At 38.5% G+C, this 18,921-nt stretch overlaps 1 protein-coding gene across 2 annotated transcripts; it reads right to left on the bottom strand.

The window, feature by feature from the left end:
* Positions 1–4,516: 4,516 nt before the first annotated feature.
* pmp22b (peripheral myelin protein 22b) lies at positions 4,517–12,540 on the bottom strand. 2 transcript variants are annotated; one of them, XM_028030058.1, is made up of 5 exons: positions 12,378–12,540; positions 11,689–11,779; positions 10,846–10,933; positions 7,695–7,835; positions 4,517–6,485 (listed from the first exon to the last, which is right to left on the bottom strand). In XM_028030058.1, exons 2-5 carry the CDS (start codon positions 11,764–11,766, stop codon positions 6,325–6,327), a joined length of 468 nt encoding a protein of 155 aa, XP_027885859.1. In that variant the 5' UTR covers positions 11,767–11,779; positions 12,378–12,540; the 3' UTR covers positions 4,517–6,324. The 2 variants fall into 2 exon arrangements, with proteins under 2 accessions (XP_027885859.1, XP_027885858.1); XM_028030057.1 differs by having other exon boundaries at positions 12,374–12,537.
* Positions 12,541–18,921: the final 6,381 nt, after the last annotated feature.

The raw sequence follows: 18,921 nt of genomic DNA, 5'->3' as shown, positions 1-18,921 counted from the left end.
GGCCATCATGTGGCAGCATGACTTACTTAAGTTACAACATAACAGTGCAGCACATTCTCTGCTCTCTAATATGTTTTAACTTTAAAATCAGACATCTCTAAATAAATCACACTAATCCAAAGTTGTCGGTGAGCATTTCTAGCCTTACTTTAGCTTCAGGACCCTGCAAGTTAGGCCTTCTGGTAGTCAGATGTTTTATAATATATTCCAGCTGCTGAAGGTGCTCTCACTGAAAATATAGTTGGCTTCTGAACATACTTTGCTCCAAGTCCACCTCAGAGCTCCTTCACATCTGATCGAGTTCTTAGACTCTTTCTCTTCATGGTTTTTATTGTTGATAAAATGATTAGGCCCTCACTGTGAGTGCAAGTCGGCATAAGTGAAGTTGATTTATGGCAGAAGCTGCAGTTGATTTAGTCCCTGACTCCATCGACTGCCAATCTCTGCTTTGCATCCGGAGCGTGATGGACACCTGCGGGTTCAGGGGTCAGCTGTGTGGGGACGACCTCGACTCGGCGCTGACCCACCAAAGCAGTTGATGTGGCGAGTTTTAGAAAGCGTGAGGTCTGTTGGTTCAGTTATGGTCGTCCGTTTCCGCATGACAAATGGCCGGCTGTGCCATTGAGGAAAGAGGAAAAAGAACACACTATGTCCACTTTGACCCCTTCAAACAACGCTCAAGGGGGAGAGCGAGGGCCTGAATCTGTTTTTGAGGTTATCCTGGGGCCCCTGGCGGCTAGAGATCATGTTCCCAAATATCATTCAAACATCCTCAGGGACTTCTTGTCCCTCTCGGCTGAAGATACATCTTGGATTGGGCTCGACTTTGATGGAGTAAAGATGGAGGCGAGAGGGGGACTGTGTTTGCACATGGGATGCATGTATACGCGGGCTTGCATGCAAATTTCCAAGTGTGTTTATGCTTGCCCTGAAATAGAGGTGAACGTATTTCTGTGAGAGCAGACCGGCTAATCTAAACCTTGTGTGTTGAGCAGCTGCATGTCTGTGTAGCTATCACGGCTTCCTATCATCCTTTCCTCCCTGTCTGAGGCTGAAATTATTGAAGCTACAAATTACCCGGGCCCTGAGGTTCTTCCACTGGTGGTGATGGCAAGCAGATGGCAGCAGAGCTCAGCGAGCCAGGCCCTCCTCCCCGACCCCAACCCACGACATTTGCATTTCATGAGCCTTAATTGCGTCTGTTGTCGTCCTCCCAACCGGCCCTGCGATTTCGTGCCTGTCACAGTGCACCCCTGCACCCTTGAAGAAGCTGTGATAGATTAAGGTGGGCCTTCTGTTTGCATCCCCTCCATTGTGTTTGAGAAATGAGAAAATATTATCTCCCAGTCGACTCAGAGTGGAAAACCTGGATGGGGTTGAGGTGTGAAGGCAGGATGTCATAGTGACATTGGGTGTGACAGGACCAGGTGGGGAGAATTTGAAGAAAAATAGGAAAAGTGATTATTTCAAAAGCTTGCCATTGACCCTGTGAAGAAGAAACAATGATACGTGAAAATCCCCAGACACCCAGAACGTACCGGGCTTCCTGGGCTTTTAAACATTGATCAAGGAATGATTGTCCTGAAAAATTTAACCATTTTCTGCTTCTAATTATTGAACTGTTTTGTTGTTATTGCTCAATATCATTGGTAATAAAATTAAAAACTAAAACTATGTTCATGTGCACTGATTTTCAGTTCCTTTTCCATCATATCTGGATGTACATCCCATTAATTGTTCTCCTGTTATCTCCTACAGTAGAATAAATTTTGCCTTGAAATGGTGTAGTTTTTCTCTCTTTTTTTTGTTCTGGCTCTTTAGCCATGTTGTTCAAAGCTGACAAGATTTGTTTCTTTTTCAATTAAAGTTATTTAAAAATTTTTTTTTAAATAGCATAGTTTGACAGAGAATAGGGATTCAACATTAACAAGGGGATTCCCAAAGAGGCATTAGCTGAAAACTTTGCATGCTGAAGGTAATCAACTGAAGAATGACTTATCTGACATGTTCTGTGTCACATCTTCCCTGGGTTTTTTTTTTTTTTCTGAAAGGACATCTATGGTAAAATGACAACTTTTCCCTTTCAACTATGCTGAGTTTACAGTTGTTATATTCATCCCCCATCTCTGAAATCAATAAGTATGTCATAAGACATTAAATAAAGGAACATTTGCAGCCAAATGTTGCTGAAAAATTACAGCATTACATATGCAACGATGAATTTGGGCATCAATGTGTCACATGATGACCACAAAAACTAAAGTTAGTAAAAAAACTAAAGTACTAAAGTCACAAGTTTGAAATGCTGTTCAAAAAGTGAAGATTTATATGATTATTTACTCAATGGGTAGAGGGTGTTAGGAAAATGCAAGTATGAAAGCAGTAGATTAAAGACTTGACAACGGGAACAACGGGCAAATTCTTAACCATTTGTGCCTCGTATCCATGTCGAAAAAACGTTTCAGGAGTTCCAAAACTTGAGCTGAAACAAACAACTGCAAAAGATATTCAACCAAGGAATTCAAATGAATTTGAATCATAGGACAGGGTTTGATGACTCTCCAATTATAATAAAATCCTAATCTAGAACATTATTTGCTTTCATTTTCTTTTACTTGTTTTTTTTTTTTTTTTTTTAATTATTCAGTAAAACAGGTAAATGTCTTTGGAATAAGAATTAGGAATTCATCTTCTCACAGGAACATGTGTGATACAGCATCTTTGATGGAAATTGGGGAATAACTTATAGGTTTTTACAAACCATATATTCTAACATACTATTCATTACCAGCAGACCTCAGGTTTAGTCTGAGTCACTGCTTGTAAATAAGAGGAACTTTTGACAAACCTCTGTTCCTAACAGATTAAGAGCACTCTCTATCATTTTCTATTATTAAGATTTCTTTGTGATGCACTGAGCTTATGCTGCTTTGTCTGCATCTTTTAACAATTTCTCAAAATCAGGACACTAATTTGTCTTCAGCTTTTGCCACTAATGGGGCGTTGTGCCACAAAAGCCTATGAAATGGGTCTGGAGGAGGACCCTTCATTAGACTGACTAATGCAGGCAGACGAGTGAGAGAAATCGTCCATCTCTGTTGCATGTGCATACTAATGGTTTAGAATCGCACACCAACAAGGATTTAACGATCATATACAGAGTTAATGAGGTTTAACAGACTTGACTAAGAAAAATATAATCCCACACACCCAAGAGAGATGTTGAGTGTTTCCACTCACATCTCAAGTAGTGACAATGTTTTACCACACAGTGGCAGCATTTGTTGGAAAAGGTTGTCGTTTACAACGTTTGGTGTTGTTGCCTAAAGCAGCCACTAGATGGTAACATTCTACTATAAATGGAACACCACAAAATGACATTGTAGTTCTTAGGAATCAACTAACTTACCAAATTATATTTTGTAATAAATAAAAGTATTTTCTCGATGCAGACATTATGCCTGTGGACCCACAAATCAAAAAGGAATGTTCTTATTTCCCTCAGGAATTCAGAGCATGGCGTCGTGGGAGGCTGAGACCTTGGTCTTGCAATTCTCTTTCTGAGTTATTTTTTTATTGCCACAGTTGTGGACATGTATTATGATCTCGGTACAGGAAAAGCAGCTCTGAGCTGATGAGTAACTATGACTTGCAAATGAATGTCTGCTGTACACAATAGTTTAAGATACAGTTTGTTTTAAAAGAACTGTATTAAATAAAATTCACAAAGTGAAACTATTATATTCAGAAGTTGAAGTTCACATTGCTTTAATAGCAGCCTTCACCTTATCTGTACTGTTCTGTCTGATGTCTCTCATCTTTATCTTTACAACGTGGCACAGATCCAGCGTGGGGTTTGTCAGGATGTTAGTCAAGCCCTTTCATACATTGCACTAAAGCAGGTACATTACTTTTGCCTTTGGCAGCTGCCTACAGCTTGCCAGCATGGGGTAGGATGAAGTACTTTGAAATTTCCTGGTAGACAGTTGTGCTGATTTTGACCTTGATAAAACACAGTAGACCAACCCCAAATTGTGACTTGACTGTGAGAACTTCCCACTGAACCTCACGCAACATGGACTTTGTACCTTTCCACTCTCCCTTGATTTCCAAATGAAATGCTTCAGACAAGTATGTAACAGTTGTAGGCCGTGTCCTGAATACCCCTGTGGTTTGTGGCTCGTGAAACACTGTCAAGTAGTTTATTTTAGATATTTTGTATGTTTATTATTAACTTTTTTTTACCGCACTTTTCCTACTAAACATTTTATTAATATGCTTGGATACCACATTGATCTTCAGCCAGCATCTTTAGCAATAGTCCTTTGGGGATTTCCCTCCTTGTGATGCATTTTCAGTAGATGTAAGCCATAATCATCAAAATAACAAATGAACACGTGATGTTGTGATGTTGAAATTTGATTAGTTCTTCATTTTTTAATAAACTTATTTTGATTTTCTGAGATGCACCAGTATATGTGTATGATGCCAGTGAAAGAGACAAAAAAAAACACAGTTTAGGTTTTAATAAACATTCTTTAATGATTAAAATTGTATTAGCATAAGAAGCATCTTTAAGTTTTGACGTAAACATAGCATTGACAACTAAAGGCTTTGGCTTTACAATGATTATGAGGGCAGTTTTCATCAGAGGTACTCTCTTCTAACTGAACCCAATGCCACAGTCGAACAGGAAGAAGTGCTCCGAAGTAAATGCTTGACCCTAACCTAAGAGAAGTGAAGGACTCGTACCATCTTATGGCGGTTAAAGTCCTCTGGTATCTTATGTGACACAAGAAACATCCACAGTGAAACTTGAGCTGCATGTTCTGAGTAACTGGCATTTTGCTGTGCCTTGGCCCCAGTGTGGGTGACACTGGTCACGTTCAGTATTTGCAGCCACAAGCATAAGGACACACAAATGTACTGCAAGCTGAACTTGGCCAGAATGTACGCAGGGGTTTACATGATTTCATTTCTGTTGCCGACTTTGCCAGTTGATAAAGCCAACGTAAAACTGATAAAGCCAATATAAACATGCGCTTACAACCAGCTTTCTGGGGTCCACAGAGAGTCTCCACAGGTGAGACCTGGCTTTACAAGCTGGAAGTCTGTCCCTTGTAACAGTGGAATACACAGTACTAGATAATGTTGCTTTATTCAGTGCGCGTTTTAAGCTACAGTGTCAAAGGGAGCTGTTATGCACAACATATAAACAGTGTTATACAGTAGAGATCATAGAAACCGCAGCAGTACAACCTTTCAAGTATGTCAAACTAAAAGTTGTTTCATCACTGTAGCTCTCTGTCATTTCTTCACTTATAGGGATAATACATCTTAAGTTGCTCTAACCTCTTATCATGTCTTTTATGGCATGTACTTGTAGTATATTACATATTAAGTGTGGATATATTTTTTCCCTAGGCCCTAAAGTGTTATTTTTCTTTAAAAGAACTAACTTCCAAGGCCTTTTGGCTTCTTCAAATCTCAACATAGGTTGTCAAAAACATCCAAATTAAAGCAAACAAAAATTAAAATAAAGCTGATTCTCTGTGTGCAGGTCTGCAAGAGTAATACTGACATTCCAATGGACTTTTGCCTTTATTAGTGCACCACCTCAATCTCAATTATTTACCATTTACAGTAGCTGATGAAGAAAAAAGGACACCGCAAAAAGACATCCCAACACTGCGAAATTTTCCTGTCTCCTTTCGCCTATAATCATTTCACACTGATTCCAAACAAAATAACTATTTTATATAATTGCTATAAGTAATAGGAATGATAAATATGTAGCACCATATTTTTTGTTTAAAATAAGAAATTAAAAAAATGTGAAAGAAGAAAAATAAAACTAAATTAACCTAGATTAAACAGCTAAGCTAAATTTTTGGACTACATTTAAAGTTGGCTCGCTCATATAACTAACCATGCATTTTAGTTAATATGCTGCAAAATTCTTTTCTTTTTTTTTCTAATTTACCAAAATTTTTGCCAGTTATCCAAAAAATGGTTGAAAACACAAAATAAAACATCTTATAATGACATCATACTTATAAATAAAGACAGAGGCACTTTTTCAGCTAAAACAAAGCTCATAATGTCCACAGAGCAACACAAAGGCTATGTACATAAATGTAAAAAGTGTTATAAATAGGTTTAAAACCATAGATACTATATACATCATTTTAACAGACACTATTGGTGTTTTGAGTTGGGTTTTTTTTTTTGCCTTTGGTGTTACTTCTTTGATATTGGCTTCACAACTTAATATTCAGAAGGGAACTTCAAAGGTTACTGGTAACACTGAGATGGAGTGGCACTTCATTCTCGCTTCCTCAAAACGGCATAGATGAGCCCACTGATGAGCGCCAGAGGGAAGGCCACCCATGCCAGGATGTAGGCGTATCCAAACGAGTACTCATCCGAGACCCAGTCAGGATGCATCAGCGTATAGATGATGGCTCCGCTCATCACAAACAAACCTACAGAAAGAGGGATGACAAGGAGCTGGGAATAACGCCGCCTGTGAGCGCCTTCAGTTATTGTATCATGTTTCCCTGCACTGTTGTGCTCTGTGTCTTCTGTCCAGAGCGGATCCCTGCCTGGCTGCAGAGGCGGATCGGTCAGCCCTCCATATTACATCACAGTCACTCATGCTTTCTGAACCCCCATCTGGCCTTTGCCAGCCTTCCCAGCTTTCCGCCCACTACCCCTTGTCAGACATGGGATGATCTGTTTGTCAGACCTCCACAATGACGGACCTCACTGACATTTTGACTCACCCCGCTGGCTTTTTTCCCTGTCTCATTCTTGTTTGGTTGAGTGGGCACCTGGTTGCCTAGCTCTGCACTGGTATGCTATAAAAAGGGGGGGGGACTGGCATTTTGCAAACAGAGCTGCCAAGAGACAACACAACAAAGTGGTGGTGGAGCTGTTTTGTCCAAAGGGCATGGAGTACAAAAGACAAGTGGTGCATGAAAACCATTAGAAACTGGCTCAGGGTCTTAATTTGATTCTCTGAAAATAGATTATGATAAACGGAGCATTTTCTCTCTCTGTGTGTGTCTGTAGGTGGATATTTTTTATAGTCATGCACTTTCTACTGAAGTGCTGCTATGTTTTCCATTTGTATCAAAGAAGTGAAATATTGCATTTTCTTGACCATAATAAAACTTAAGCTCTTTTTTCACTACAAAACCCCCAACACTAAGATATAGCTAACTATACCTTAACTATACTAGAAGGTATAGTTAATATTATATATTTTTTTATCTTTGCAAAAGAGATAAATAGCTCTAACCTTTTTAACATTTTGTGACATTACAACCATAAACATACATTTATTTTACATGTTTCCGAAACAGACCCACACAAAGTAATAAGTAATTTTGAAGTGGAACGAAACTGACAAATTGTTTTCATGTTTGTTTACAAATAAAGTTCTAAATAGCATTTTTCTATTATTGTTCAGTCCGAATAAGTCAATGTGCTATGAGGCTAAGCATAAGCATCATTTTAACACAATAATATGCATCAGACAAAATCGTTCTAATGTAGCTCTGATTGCATGCTTAGTGTTCTTTCCACAATAGAAACTATTTCCATACTTTTTTTCATTCAGAGTACTGACTTTAGTGTTCTTATGAAGGGATTTAAAAAAAAAAAAAAGGATTACATTGATCCAAACTTACTAGCCAGGATCTGGAAGATTCCAGTGGGGATAAATCGTCCGCCCTTCGGCAAAGTGAAGAGCTGGCAGAAGAAGAGTAACAGAGAGAGGAAGCTGAAGATGATGGAGAGGATCATCAGAGCTTGGACCACCTGAATCCACACTACAGGAGAGAAAAGAAGAGTTCACTCAACAACACAACATAGCATTCATTAGCCAGAGCATAACATATACAAAAATTAGCTGGGGGAGCATATGAGAACAGGAAACAAACATCAATAGGTGCTTTGACTGGCCTTGTCTCAGCTCAGCTGAAGCATCTTTAAAAACAGATCATAATGACCAAGCCCTTGTCATGTTTACTTCGGGGAATGTTGTAATGGATCCAGCACAATGAAGCTCAGGTATCCTGTTTCTAAAAGCTCTCTGCACCCCTCACAGGAGACCCTTAAACTCAATCTAACAGATCAATCTTTACTGATAGGCCCTCCACTGCAAGAGGCCATTAACCCATTAGACTCCTGTATTGATGACGAACACAACATCTGCTGTTTTTGTACTGTCTACCTTAGCATTTAGATTTAAATTGTCTGCTTGTTTCTATTGCCTGTGCCAACCTTCCAGGAATCCATTGGTTTTTCCAAGCAGTCTGTATTTCTATCTATGCAGATCCCCAGATGCTCATTTCTTCCTTTACTGCTTGTTCCTATGTTGTCATTAGGTCAAGGTGTTGAATGTTTTCAAAAGTGACGGTTTCAAAAGCACTAATAGTTTCCATAATGGCATCCCTACAGTTTACAGTCTTTTCAAAACAACCTTCTTTTTATCTACATATTTAACTAAACATCATGTATTTGAAACCTTTAACTTAATAAAAGCTATGTAAAAAAAATTAGTGACAGGATTTGATGAATAAATGGAGACAGTTTATTAATGTTTTGATGAATTGAAAACTCAAAGAAAATGCAGCACATTTTTCACTTTTATGAAATATATGAATAAAATTTAAATCCAAACTAACAATGAAAACCAGATATTCTTACTTGAAAAAAGGTACTAAAATTAATGAGTGTTATAAATGTTTTTGTATGTGTCAAAATCATAATAGCAATAAATAGAAGGTATAGTTAACATTGTTCCGATCAATACGCTACATTTATTTTTGTAGCAGTAGGAATAATTGTTGCTTTTCAGTTTAAATGTAAGCATTTGGATCATGTTAAGTATACTTCCTTAAAGGGGTAAGGGAGGGGGGGAGGGCGCAGGGGCAAAGCACGACCCATGTATTGAGGCATTAGTTCTCGTGGCGATGGTCGCAGGTTCAATTCCTGGCCTGGAGACATTTGCCGCATGTCTTCCCCCTCTCTCTCATTACCCTGTTTCCGGTCGAACTACTTTCAAATAAAGGCCACTAGAGCCAACAAAACCTTTAAAAAAAAGGTATACTTCCTTTAAAATTAGCTTTTAATAAACCATGGTAAATCTCAAGGTCATACTGTGAACATCTCGTAGCAGCCTATGCTCTATGTCACAAAGTCCTAAAGTCAAATCTTGCTCCAGAATTTCAAATAAAAATTGTTTTCATAAGCGCTCAAATTCTTTGTTTAAAATATCCAGGTGATCCAAAGATGTTGTTTTAATGGAAGAGCACTTACAACAATGGAAAAACACATGATGCATAATACATTACTGTTCATCAAGAGCAAATAGGATGGGAAGTGAAATGTAATTCCTATAGCAATCTGTGGTTTTAACATCTGGAGCTCTTTGAGAGTTGAAACCCTGTAAATCACCAAAGCGCAGACTGGATTTCACTGTAATCATCCTGTTTTCAGATGTGATGTGTGATTTTGTGATAACACCGTAAGAGTAACAATAATACAGCACTGCTTCTGATAAACACACATCTTTGCCTTCCTTATGTTTCCTTTCCTGGCAGGAAACTGTGACATCGGCCATTTCCTGGCAAGAGGCAAAACTTAGAGTTCGCAGAAGAATCATTGTGCCACATTTTAATGTGTTCTAAACAGGAAGGTATTTTTTGCTCTTGCTCACTGTTTGTGTTCAGAGGGCACTAGAGGTTCTTCCTCAACAGCTAATTTTAGATCATGTGAACTGTATGAAGTAATTTTTCTGGCTATGCAGATGTGCAACTCACTCTGCATGTGATAACTGCATGCATCACATCCTCATGTCATGCTGACTATTTGAAACCATGGCAACAACAAGAAGGAACTCCAAAGTTTGAGGAAACCCTGCCGAAAATGTGATGTTGAGCACCACGATTATGATTAATATCTGATTGAATCTGATGGCTCAGCAGAGCTTCAGAAGGCCTATCTTCCATCTCCCCGAGCTCACTGCAAAGCAAACCCGGGAACAGCACACACTCACTCCTTCCTGAATAAACACTCTGCGTCACCGCACCAATATGAGCAAGTCAAACAAACACTGTGCGCCATAAAACTACAAGGCAAAGCACCCAGGCGGCTGCTCGGCTGACAAGACACAAGCTGGCCGAGAGGGTTCATTCTAGACGGATGACATCAGTGGACTGCAGCTGCAACACTGTAGGCAAAACTTACAGTAACTTTGCTAACTTTGTGGTGGCAACAGTTATCTTATGACATCATATTTTAAAGAAGAATCTATTTATCCTTAATCCCCAGCTAGAATCTCTGTGGATAAATATCTCCACACTGCAGCTGCTGTTTTAAATTGCCCATATGATCCCTGCAAACCAACACTGGGCACACTAATCTGACACTAGGCGACCCCTTCGCCCCCTCCATCAACAAGCCATGTCCTGTAGTCCTACACACACAAATTCAAGCACACAGACATGGACAACTTTGAATACTCTCTGCAGCCCCACCCAGGTCATTCACAGCTCCCTGCACGCTTGTCACTATGCTTACTCTCCAACATTAGATCTTATTATGGACATCACACTATGACTATTTATACAGCGGGAGCCAATCTCCAAAAGGCACTGCCACATTCTCTGCCCTAGATGGCACCAGAGTCCCAGAGGCGCTTTGACACACCCACATATTTAGTAAAGTAGAATTTTTTATTTATTTATTTTTTACTTTACAACAGAGCTAGACAATCAAAACTTACAGGAACAGAATCTTAGCGGCAAAATCTGGAAAAATATGCAGATGTCTGACCTCCAGTTGATGCTCCGTCGCAGCGTATACTGTCCGTAGAACAGTTTAGCCAAAGGTCTGAGGTTCCCATTGTCCCTGTTGTCCATACCTGCAGTCAAATACAATGATTGGTTATGTTTGAATACCTGCAACTATCAAGAGTGTCACCACAAACTTTTGGAAAAAGGATAACCAAAACAGTGGCCACTGATTATCTTGTGTGGCTTTACGAAAACCAACAGCTAAGAAGGACTTTCTAAAGCTTCATATTTGGATGGGCGACGGGCATTCAAATGTGACACATTATAGAGGACCAAACCTTATTGGGTGCTTGTCATATCACATTCAGGAAATACCAGAATTAAAATGTACATTTTTATGACTAACATCATAGCTTAGGAAAATATTTGCCTCTTGAAACAATATACATGGGCATGAAATGGTGTGTTTCTATGTATAAATGGGTGTGCAGTTTGGCAAATGGCTGAACTTACCTGTAGCCAAAAAGTAAAACAAGAAATAAACAAAACATAAATACATAAACTGTGTGGGTCAAATCACCTGCTCACCAATATTTCAGCGCCCATGACTTGCCAGTTTCGTCTTTTCTTTCTTCCATCTTATACCAACAACATTTTGTACCTATTTACTTAGACCACGTAGCAGTATAAATTATTGCATAGATTATATTGTATATATTAATTTTTCTTTTGTTTTTGAGTATCATGCGGAAATAAATCAGAAAAAAAACATCTCAGTCGTAAGGTACAATTGGAAATTATTTTACTAATAGAGTGCTAATGTATTTCTTCAGAAAATTCACAAAGGTGTCTTAAAAGACTGAACAATACAAGTTTTACTCACACTGACAGTTGTTGACACAAACAGGAGAACAAGAGCAGAAATGTGCAGGAAGATGATTCCAAGCAGAAGGATCAGCATCTTGTCAGATTATCTGAAGATAAAAGAGCAGAGCATTCAGATCTCTCAGGATGATGAAGCTGTGTGTTTGGAGACATCTGAGTCTAAGTATATGGGTGTGTGTTGCAGCATAGGGAGAGACTTTAAGGTTGCATCCTTCCTTTACTTAAATTTCAAGAGAAATTTAATCTCTGTGTCGAGGTGGATACATTAGTACCACTTACAGCTCACCTTTAGCTATTTAAAAACATTTTAATATTATTACAATCAAAGCTGTTCTCAACAATTACATTTTTGCTTTAAATAGAACAAATCTAAAAGCGATTTGTCATTTTTACAACAGTACTTTCTTTTCCTTCTAAAAGAGCATAATGATTCCATGGATCAAAATTGGATTATTTCTGTTAATGAGTGTTAATCTAAGAAGGAAGTAGAATTACAACCAACGTTTTTAAAAAGAAAAAAAAAAGTTTCTAACTCTAAAACAAAGGTTTCTGGGGGATTTTAACTGATGACAGCTCAGTCATATCTACGTGCGCTTCTGTAAAGAGCAACACGCGCTTCCGCCTGAGTCTGAGCGAGTGCATCCGAAATTAAGCGAGTATAGAGGAAAGCAAAGTGAACTTACCTACAGGCGAAAGGCTTGAATTCCAAAAAAAAGAAGCAGAAGCAAGAAGTGAATACGAGTCTACCCTTAATAGAGTCCAACAGCGACTCTTCTCCGTCCTTTAAAGTCCAGCTCAGACTAGATTGCTCCCAGCACTGACGTTCTGTTATAAAGTGTCTCATTATGGAAGAACAACGCCCTGCGTGCGCTGCTGCGTCATCGACTGACCTCCTGGACCGTGGTGAGGAATTCCCTAATATTGACTAGTTGTGCATATTTACGCGTCTGGTTGCCTTGGCTACTGAGGTACCGTAAGTGTGGGGACTAGCTCATCATTGTTTGGCCCGCTTGGTAACTAAAGAGAAGTAGCTGTTTTCGAGGATCACTTCCTATTTTTACGTATGCATTATTTATTTTTGCACGTTGGAAATCATAAAGATGCATGTACCGAAGTTGTGTTTGTTGCTCCTTTGCTTTTTAAGCATTTTAAAGAATAAAAATGTTTATTTCATTTTTTTATTGTTATAATTATTGCATGCATATATATATATATATATATATATATATATATATATATATATGATTTGATTTGAAACATTTGAAACATTTTTTTCAGGCATTGCACATTCTTGTTGAGAAAACAAATCTGTGTCACATGAACATCAAAACTAAAATGCTCAATCAACAGTGCAACCTGCCTATCTCTACATAACTGGCAGCACTTTATAAAACACACATCCGCTTTACACCAGCAGCCTCTCTGAGAAGATTAGTTCATGTTCAACCTCAGATAGCCCAACGTCAACATCCACTTTCTGTTTTACTTCACTTAGCAGATGCTGGTCTTCTTAACACTCTTGTCAGCTTACAGCCAGCTTTTCTGCTCTCCTGTCTACAAAGACGTAAAAAGGGCAAAAACAAGCAGAGACATCTGTTATCTATACAGAGGTGTGTTTGTGTTGCTGCACCTTTATAGGACCTTAATTATTCATATCCCAAACCTCAATATGGGATTTTATATGATAGATTAACACAAAGTAGTGCAAAATTGTGCATAACTAAATAAAAGAACAATCTGAAAGGTGTTTCACATGTTATAAAACTTTATTAAAGCTCATTTCACTGCAGCAGCGACTGCATGTATTTTGAGACGTGGTCAGTTAGGACAGGGTCTGTGTAAATAGACTTGGAAAGTACTGTAACCATAGATAATTTTGTGTAATAAAACTTCACCTTTATGTTGCATCTGCTGCATTATGATGCTTGATCTGAGCCTTGTTGAAATTTATAGTGCAGGCACTCCACTCTCCCATCCCTTATAAGTCAATGTTTGTGAAAGACTGACAATCGGACATTAGTTTTATTCCATCTGTGAAGTTAAGTGGGAGAGCCGCATAGCAAACATTCAGACATATCTACAGCAGGGACTGAGATTTCATCTCTGTCGTTGGACAGCAGGACTTGTCCATGTTGGCGCTGCAGACTGTTAGGAGGAATTCCAAAGCAACAGATAGGACCTCAACCAAGAGCCATAAATCTGGAGAGTGGGCTGGATTAGGTTACAGAAACGCCCAGCCACGTACCAACACAGAAGAGCACTAAAGCAGATGTAATGACCACAAAAGATGCATTTGTCCCATCAAAAACCTTCTAAAATATTAATGTTCTGTCCTCAACACGTGGCTACGTGTGGCTGAATGTCCAACAAACAACTAATAGAAAAAGTCTCCATACACGGTTTGTTCTTCTAAAATTAGGATCTTTAATAAATAAATTTTTGTAACTGAAATACAACAGGAGGAAAATTACATTAATAGCTCATACACGTCTTAATACTACACTCAAAAATGTTTCTGTAACTGAACAGATAGAAAAATACATTACTAGCTAATACACATATCTTAATGGTATACTAAAAAATATGTACACTGCTCTTCAGTTTATCGACCAAAGAAAAGACAGCACACGTCTAAGTTTCTTCCAGACACATATGTACTTACAAGGACCAATGTGTTCCAAGTTACAAATCGTATAAAGTACGGTTTCAGAGTGTTTACTTTCTCCCAATTGCCTAAACTCTTGTTGACAAGGTCACCAGAGGGAAATACGTCAAAGATAGTTTGCTGCTAAGAGCCCTGACTCGATCAGGTTTCTGTAAATGTAATAGGACAAAGGTTGTTTGTAATACAGATGCTACACTCTGATAAAATTTAAACCCAAAATATTTTAATCAATCTTAGCATGAATTTAGTCAGACAATTTACCAACTAAACTTATTTACCAATTTCTTAATGTAATTTATTTGCACTGTAAAACAATTTACAGTATTTCATATAATGGCATCATTGGTAATATAATCCTTTGGTATATTATAGTATAATATATGTGGTATATATTATAATCTAATTAAGCATAATGAAGTGACAACCTGTCACAAAGAAGTGTTATTAAAGCAAATTGAGAGGTTTCTTTCTGCTTTTATTGTATTAGGTGCTCTCAGAAGTATCCTGGCTCAGTTTATTATTTAGGATGGAGAACTACCTCACAACAGATAGATTTTATTTTATTTTTTATCTTTTCTGAGGCAGAGGATCCAGCTGATTCCCACCAGGGTCGGGGATGAAGGTTTATCTATGTCATTCTTTGACCTCTTGACAATCTGGCCCTTTGTCTTGAGTTTCAGCTCATTGCAGTTGTTGGTGATAGGTGGCCCGGTCTTTGTGTCGTGCAGTCAGTACATTAGGCATCACATTCTGATGATCCACTTTCTGCTTAACTGTAACATCACCCTCCTTGCTGTTGCCTAGAATTGAACTACCTCATTCTCATCTTACACTGCATTTTTCCTTTGGCTCCAGTCACTGTTTATAGTCAGCCTAGATTATTTGCAAAATCGCACAAACAGTATTTCAATATATATGACACATCTCTGAGAAATTCTTCACCTATCTATTCTCCGTGGTCAAATTACTGAGCCCTTCACAGAAAAGCTAGGAAAATTTCACACAGTTGAACTCAGCTTACTGATAATGTGATGTTTGGAAGCAATATTTGCACTTGGTCTTATTTAGGGGCTGCACAGTGGTGCAGTTGGTAGCAATGTTGCCTTGTAGCAAGAAGGTCCTGGGTTTGATTCCCGGTCCCGGGTCTAATATAAAATCTAATATTTTTTCTTCAGTTTCACAACTTTGCTCTCCTTTACCACTGAAATACTTTGAGGTTTGTAGTTGGAATGTGATTATTAAGCACGAGACGAGCGCAGATAATTCTAGAAATCTCTTATTGTTATAAAATACAGCATATCATAAAAATCCTAAAAAGCTGAACCGGAAGCAGGCTGGCAAAGATAAGATGAGGTAAATAACTGTTAGAGACAGACAGCCTAGCGACTGATGAGAGGTAGATACGGTCTTGTTTGTGGGCCAATAAATGTTAATCCTCTCACAACACCCTGCCCTGTCATCACAGTTTAATCAGACCCTGCGTACAGTACAACATTGAAATGACTAAGCAGCAAACCAGACTCTAATGCTTAAAATGCTTTGAATACAAAACAGATCCTGTTAAGGCTGCAACCATTCTCAAAATCTAAACTCACACAGACTTACAACATATTCTCTTTAGGAAAAAAAAATCTCCTTTATTGCAGGTATTTTCTTAAAAAATTATTAAAATGTTGTGAAAATATTACAGATTTAAAAGTCTATTTCAGCCTGAAAGTATTACAAAGCGTGGCTCATGGTTGTGATTTCTACCCTTGAAATCTCAATTCTGCGTGAAACAATTGTGATTGGATTAATTTATTCAACATGTCCTTAATCAAAGTCATGTAGGCTCTAAAGCGTAAAATGGAAGAATCTGAATGACTCATGTCAACAGCCATGCATGAAATCCTTTGGTCACAAGTTACAGCTTATCCTGCATGATTATGGTTTAAGAAGAAAGGGGGATTTAGGGAATTTGTCTTAAGATGCTGTGAAATGAGAGCTGCTTAGATTATAGAAAGCAGGTCATGTTTTCCCTCTACTCAAGGTAAATAAATGAGCTAAAAACACGTCGTCAAGACAGACTAAAAAACACAGGTTTCCTGTGATTTAACAAAAGAACTGAAGATCTCATCTGGTCTGAACAGAATTTAAAAAAATGTTATCCACTAGTCAATCATGTGGACCGCTAAAGAAATCCAATTAATGAACAAAATCAATCAGCAGGAGAAAAAGTGCTGACTTTTGTGGTTGACTCCTGAACTTTAATAAGTGCTTTGGTTCTTCTCTTCCAACTTATCATGAATTCTTCATAGGAGAAGAAGTTACGTGCAAAATTTTGTTAAAGATAGTAGATGTGTCAAAACATGGGCACAGAGGTTCATGTGTTTGACAGTCAGGATGGAAAACCTCGCTGTCCATCACGTCTTATCAGGTTCTCTCCAGCATCCTGTGACTTGCAACAATTACTAGACTTATTCTTCAGCCCATTTCTGCTTACAATCTTATGTGTATATTAATAGACAAACATCACAGCCCTGTAATGGAGCGGCTTAGTGGCCTCCTGAGAAAACTGAGGTCTGGAACAGATTCAAAAGCCGCAGAAGGAGTTGATTCCCATGAATGTTTATTTTTCAGTTTAAAATGGCCTAGTGACTGAGAGACGGATAAACTGACGATGTAGTTGCTCAAATCCCTTAGAGGGATTTAATGAGAGTTGCTGAAATTCTTTTTTTTTTTTTTTTTTTGTAAAAAGCCTTTTCTAATTTCAAACTGCAGCATTTCAATAAATTTGAGGTCAACTCTAATTCTTTTGTTTTTCAGCTACTCTGCTGCAGACTTGCTTCTGTGTTTGGAATCAGTCTCTTGTTGAAGGATAAGTTTGGGCCACGCTGCTGCTGTTGGATGGGGGGCCTCATATTTGACGTAATCCTGTGATCCTACTTGTCCAGATCCCATGAATGCAAAGTAAGCCCAAATCATCACTTCTCCACTGCCGTACTTGACATTTGGTATGACAAAAAGAGAATTGTGGAAAATTGCCAGAAACCAGCAGTGCTCAAGTTTGATGTGGGCCAGGGGCAGTTTCAGGGTGGCCTCCGTGCTCCTGGGTCATGCAGTAGCAATCGCCTCCCTCTGATATTTGCTAATGTCTTTCCACCCAGACATTGTGCTTACATACACCTGTCTGTTCCAGATCAGCAGTAGGTGGTCATAATTTTTTCTCATTAATTATTTAAAGGCGTTTGATTAGCAAGTGTTTTAGTGGATACTTTCCTTTTAATGACCTGTAGAACCACCAATACGTATTGTTAATTTGCAATAAAATAATGCTAAAAGCTTTAATTTTCATATGTGAATTTAGTGATTCCATATATTTTGTGAGAGTTGAAGTTCTCACATTTTTGCTTGCTTTCTTGACACCCCCCATATATATATATATATATATATATAAATTCCCTTCTCACCCACCGCGGGTGGTTCTTATCCTCTGAGCTCAGGTCCTCTACCAGAGGCCTGGGAGCTTGAGGGTCCTGTGCAGTATCTTGGCTGTGCCAAGGACTGCACATTTCTGGACTGAGATGTCTGATGTTGTTCCTGGGATCTGTTGTAGCCATTGGTCCAGTTTGGGGGTGACTGCCCCGAGGGCCCTGATGACCACAGGCACCACTGTGGTCTTCACCTTCCAGGCCCTCTCCAGTTCCTCCCTGAGGCCCTGGTATTTCTCTAGTTTCTTGTGCTCCTTTTTCCTGATGTTATATATATATATATATATATATATATATATATATATATATATATATATATATATATATATATGGTTTTTTCCCTCACCATGTCACTATTAGTCTGTAAATCAAATATGGTTTTTCACAAGTTCCACTTGTCTTGCCAGCAGAACATAAAGCCCTCTGTGACAGACATGGGCCTAAGCTCAGCTCGCGTTTTCATCATGCTGTGGAATGTTGGCATGTATGAAACATAAAATAACATGGTGCTCAGGGAATCTATAACAAGAAGCTGAGTTAAAAATAAACTGCCAATATGTTTGGACTGTGGGGAGAATTTCAGAGCACATTCCTAATATGTAGGGGTGGCGGAGGAGGTCAAATGAGAGGTCCTTTTTGTGCATCATCCAAAGGGTTAACCATAAATCTGTAGCAAATAATTGTTGTTAATTTCACTTTTCATGTTCACCAAAACTTTTATTTTCACAATAAAAATAGAAACCAGAATGTGAAAAATATGGGGCAAAAAATACTAAATATGTCAACCAAATTTGACATATTTAGTTGCGGTGCAGTGAAAGCTGGGCTCTTTTTGATGTGAAAGAGACAATAAGGAGAGGCATTTCTTTTACTATAAAGGGCCTCAGGAATTTCAGAAGCATGGCCTCTTGCTATTTACTAGCTTCTCAGTACTGTAGTCAAACACTGTAGTGTTTTCAGTGCAGAGCAACCCCGCTGAGATTTTAATACCACTGTAAAACATTGCAGTTAAATCAAATTGCAAGTTGCACAGATTTTCAGGTGGTTAATCTTTATGATCTCCACTCCCTAAGAAAAGAATCTGAACTGGTGAACT

Source organism: Xiphophorus couchianus, chromosome 10 (genome assembly GCF_001444195.1).
Source record: "Xiphophorus couchianus chromosome 10, X_couchianus-1.0, whole genome shotgun sequence".
NCBI lineage: Eukaryota > Metazoa > Chordata > Actinopteri > Cyprinodontiformes > Poeciliidae > Xiphophorus > Xiphophorus couchianus.
This window is presented reverse-complemented; position numbering and strand designations above follow the sequence as displayed.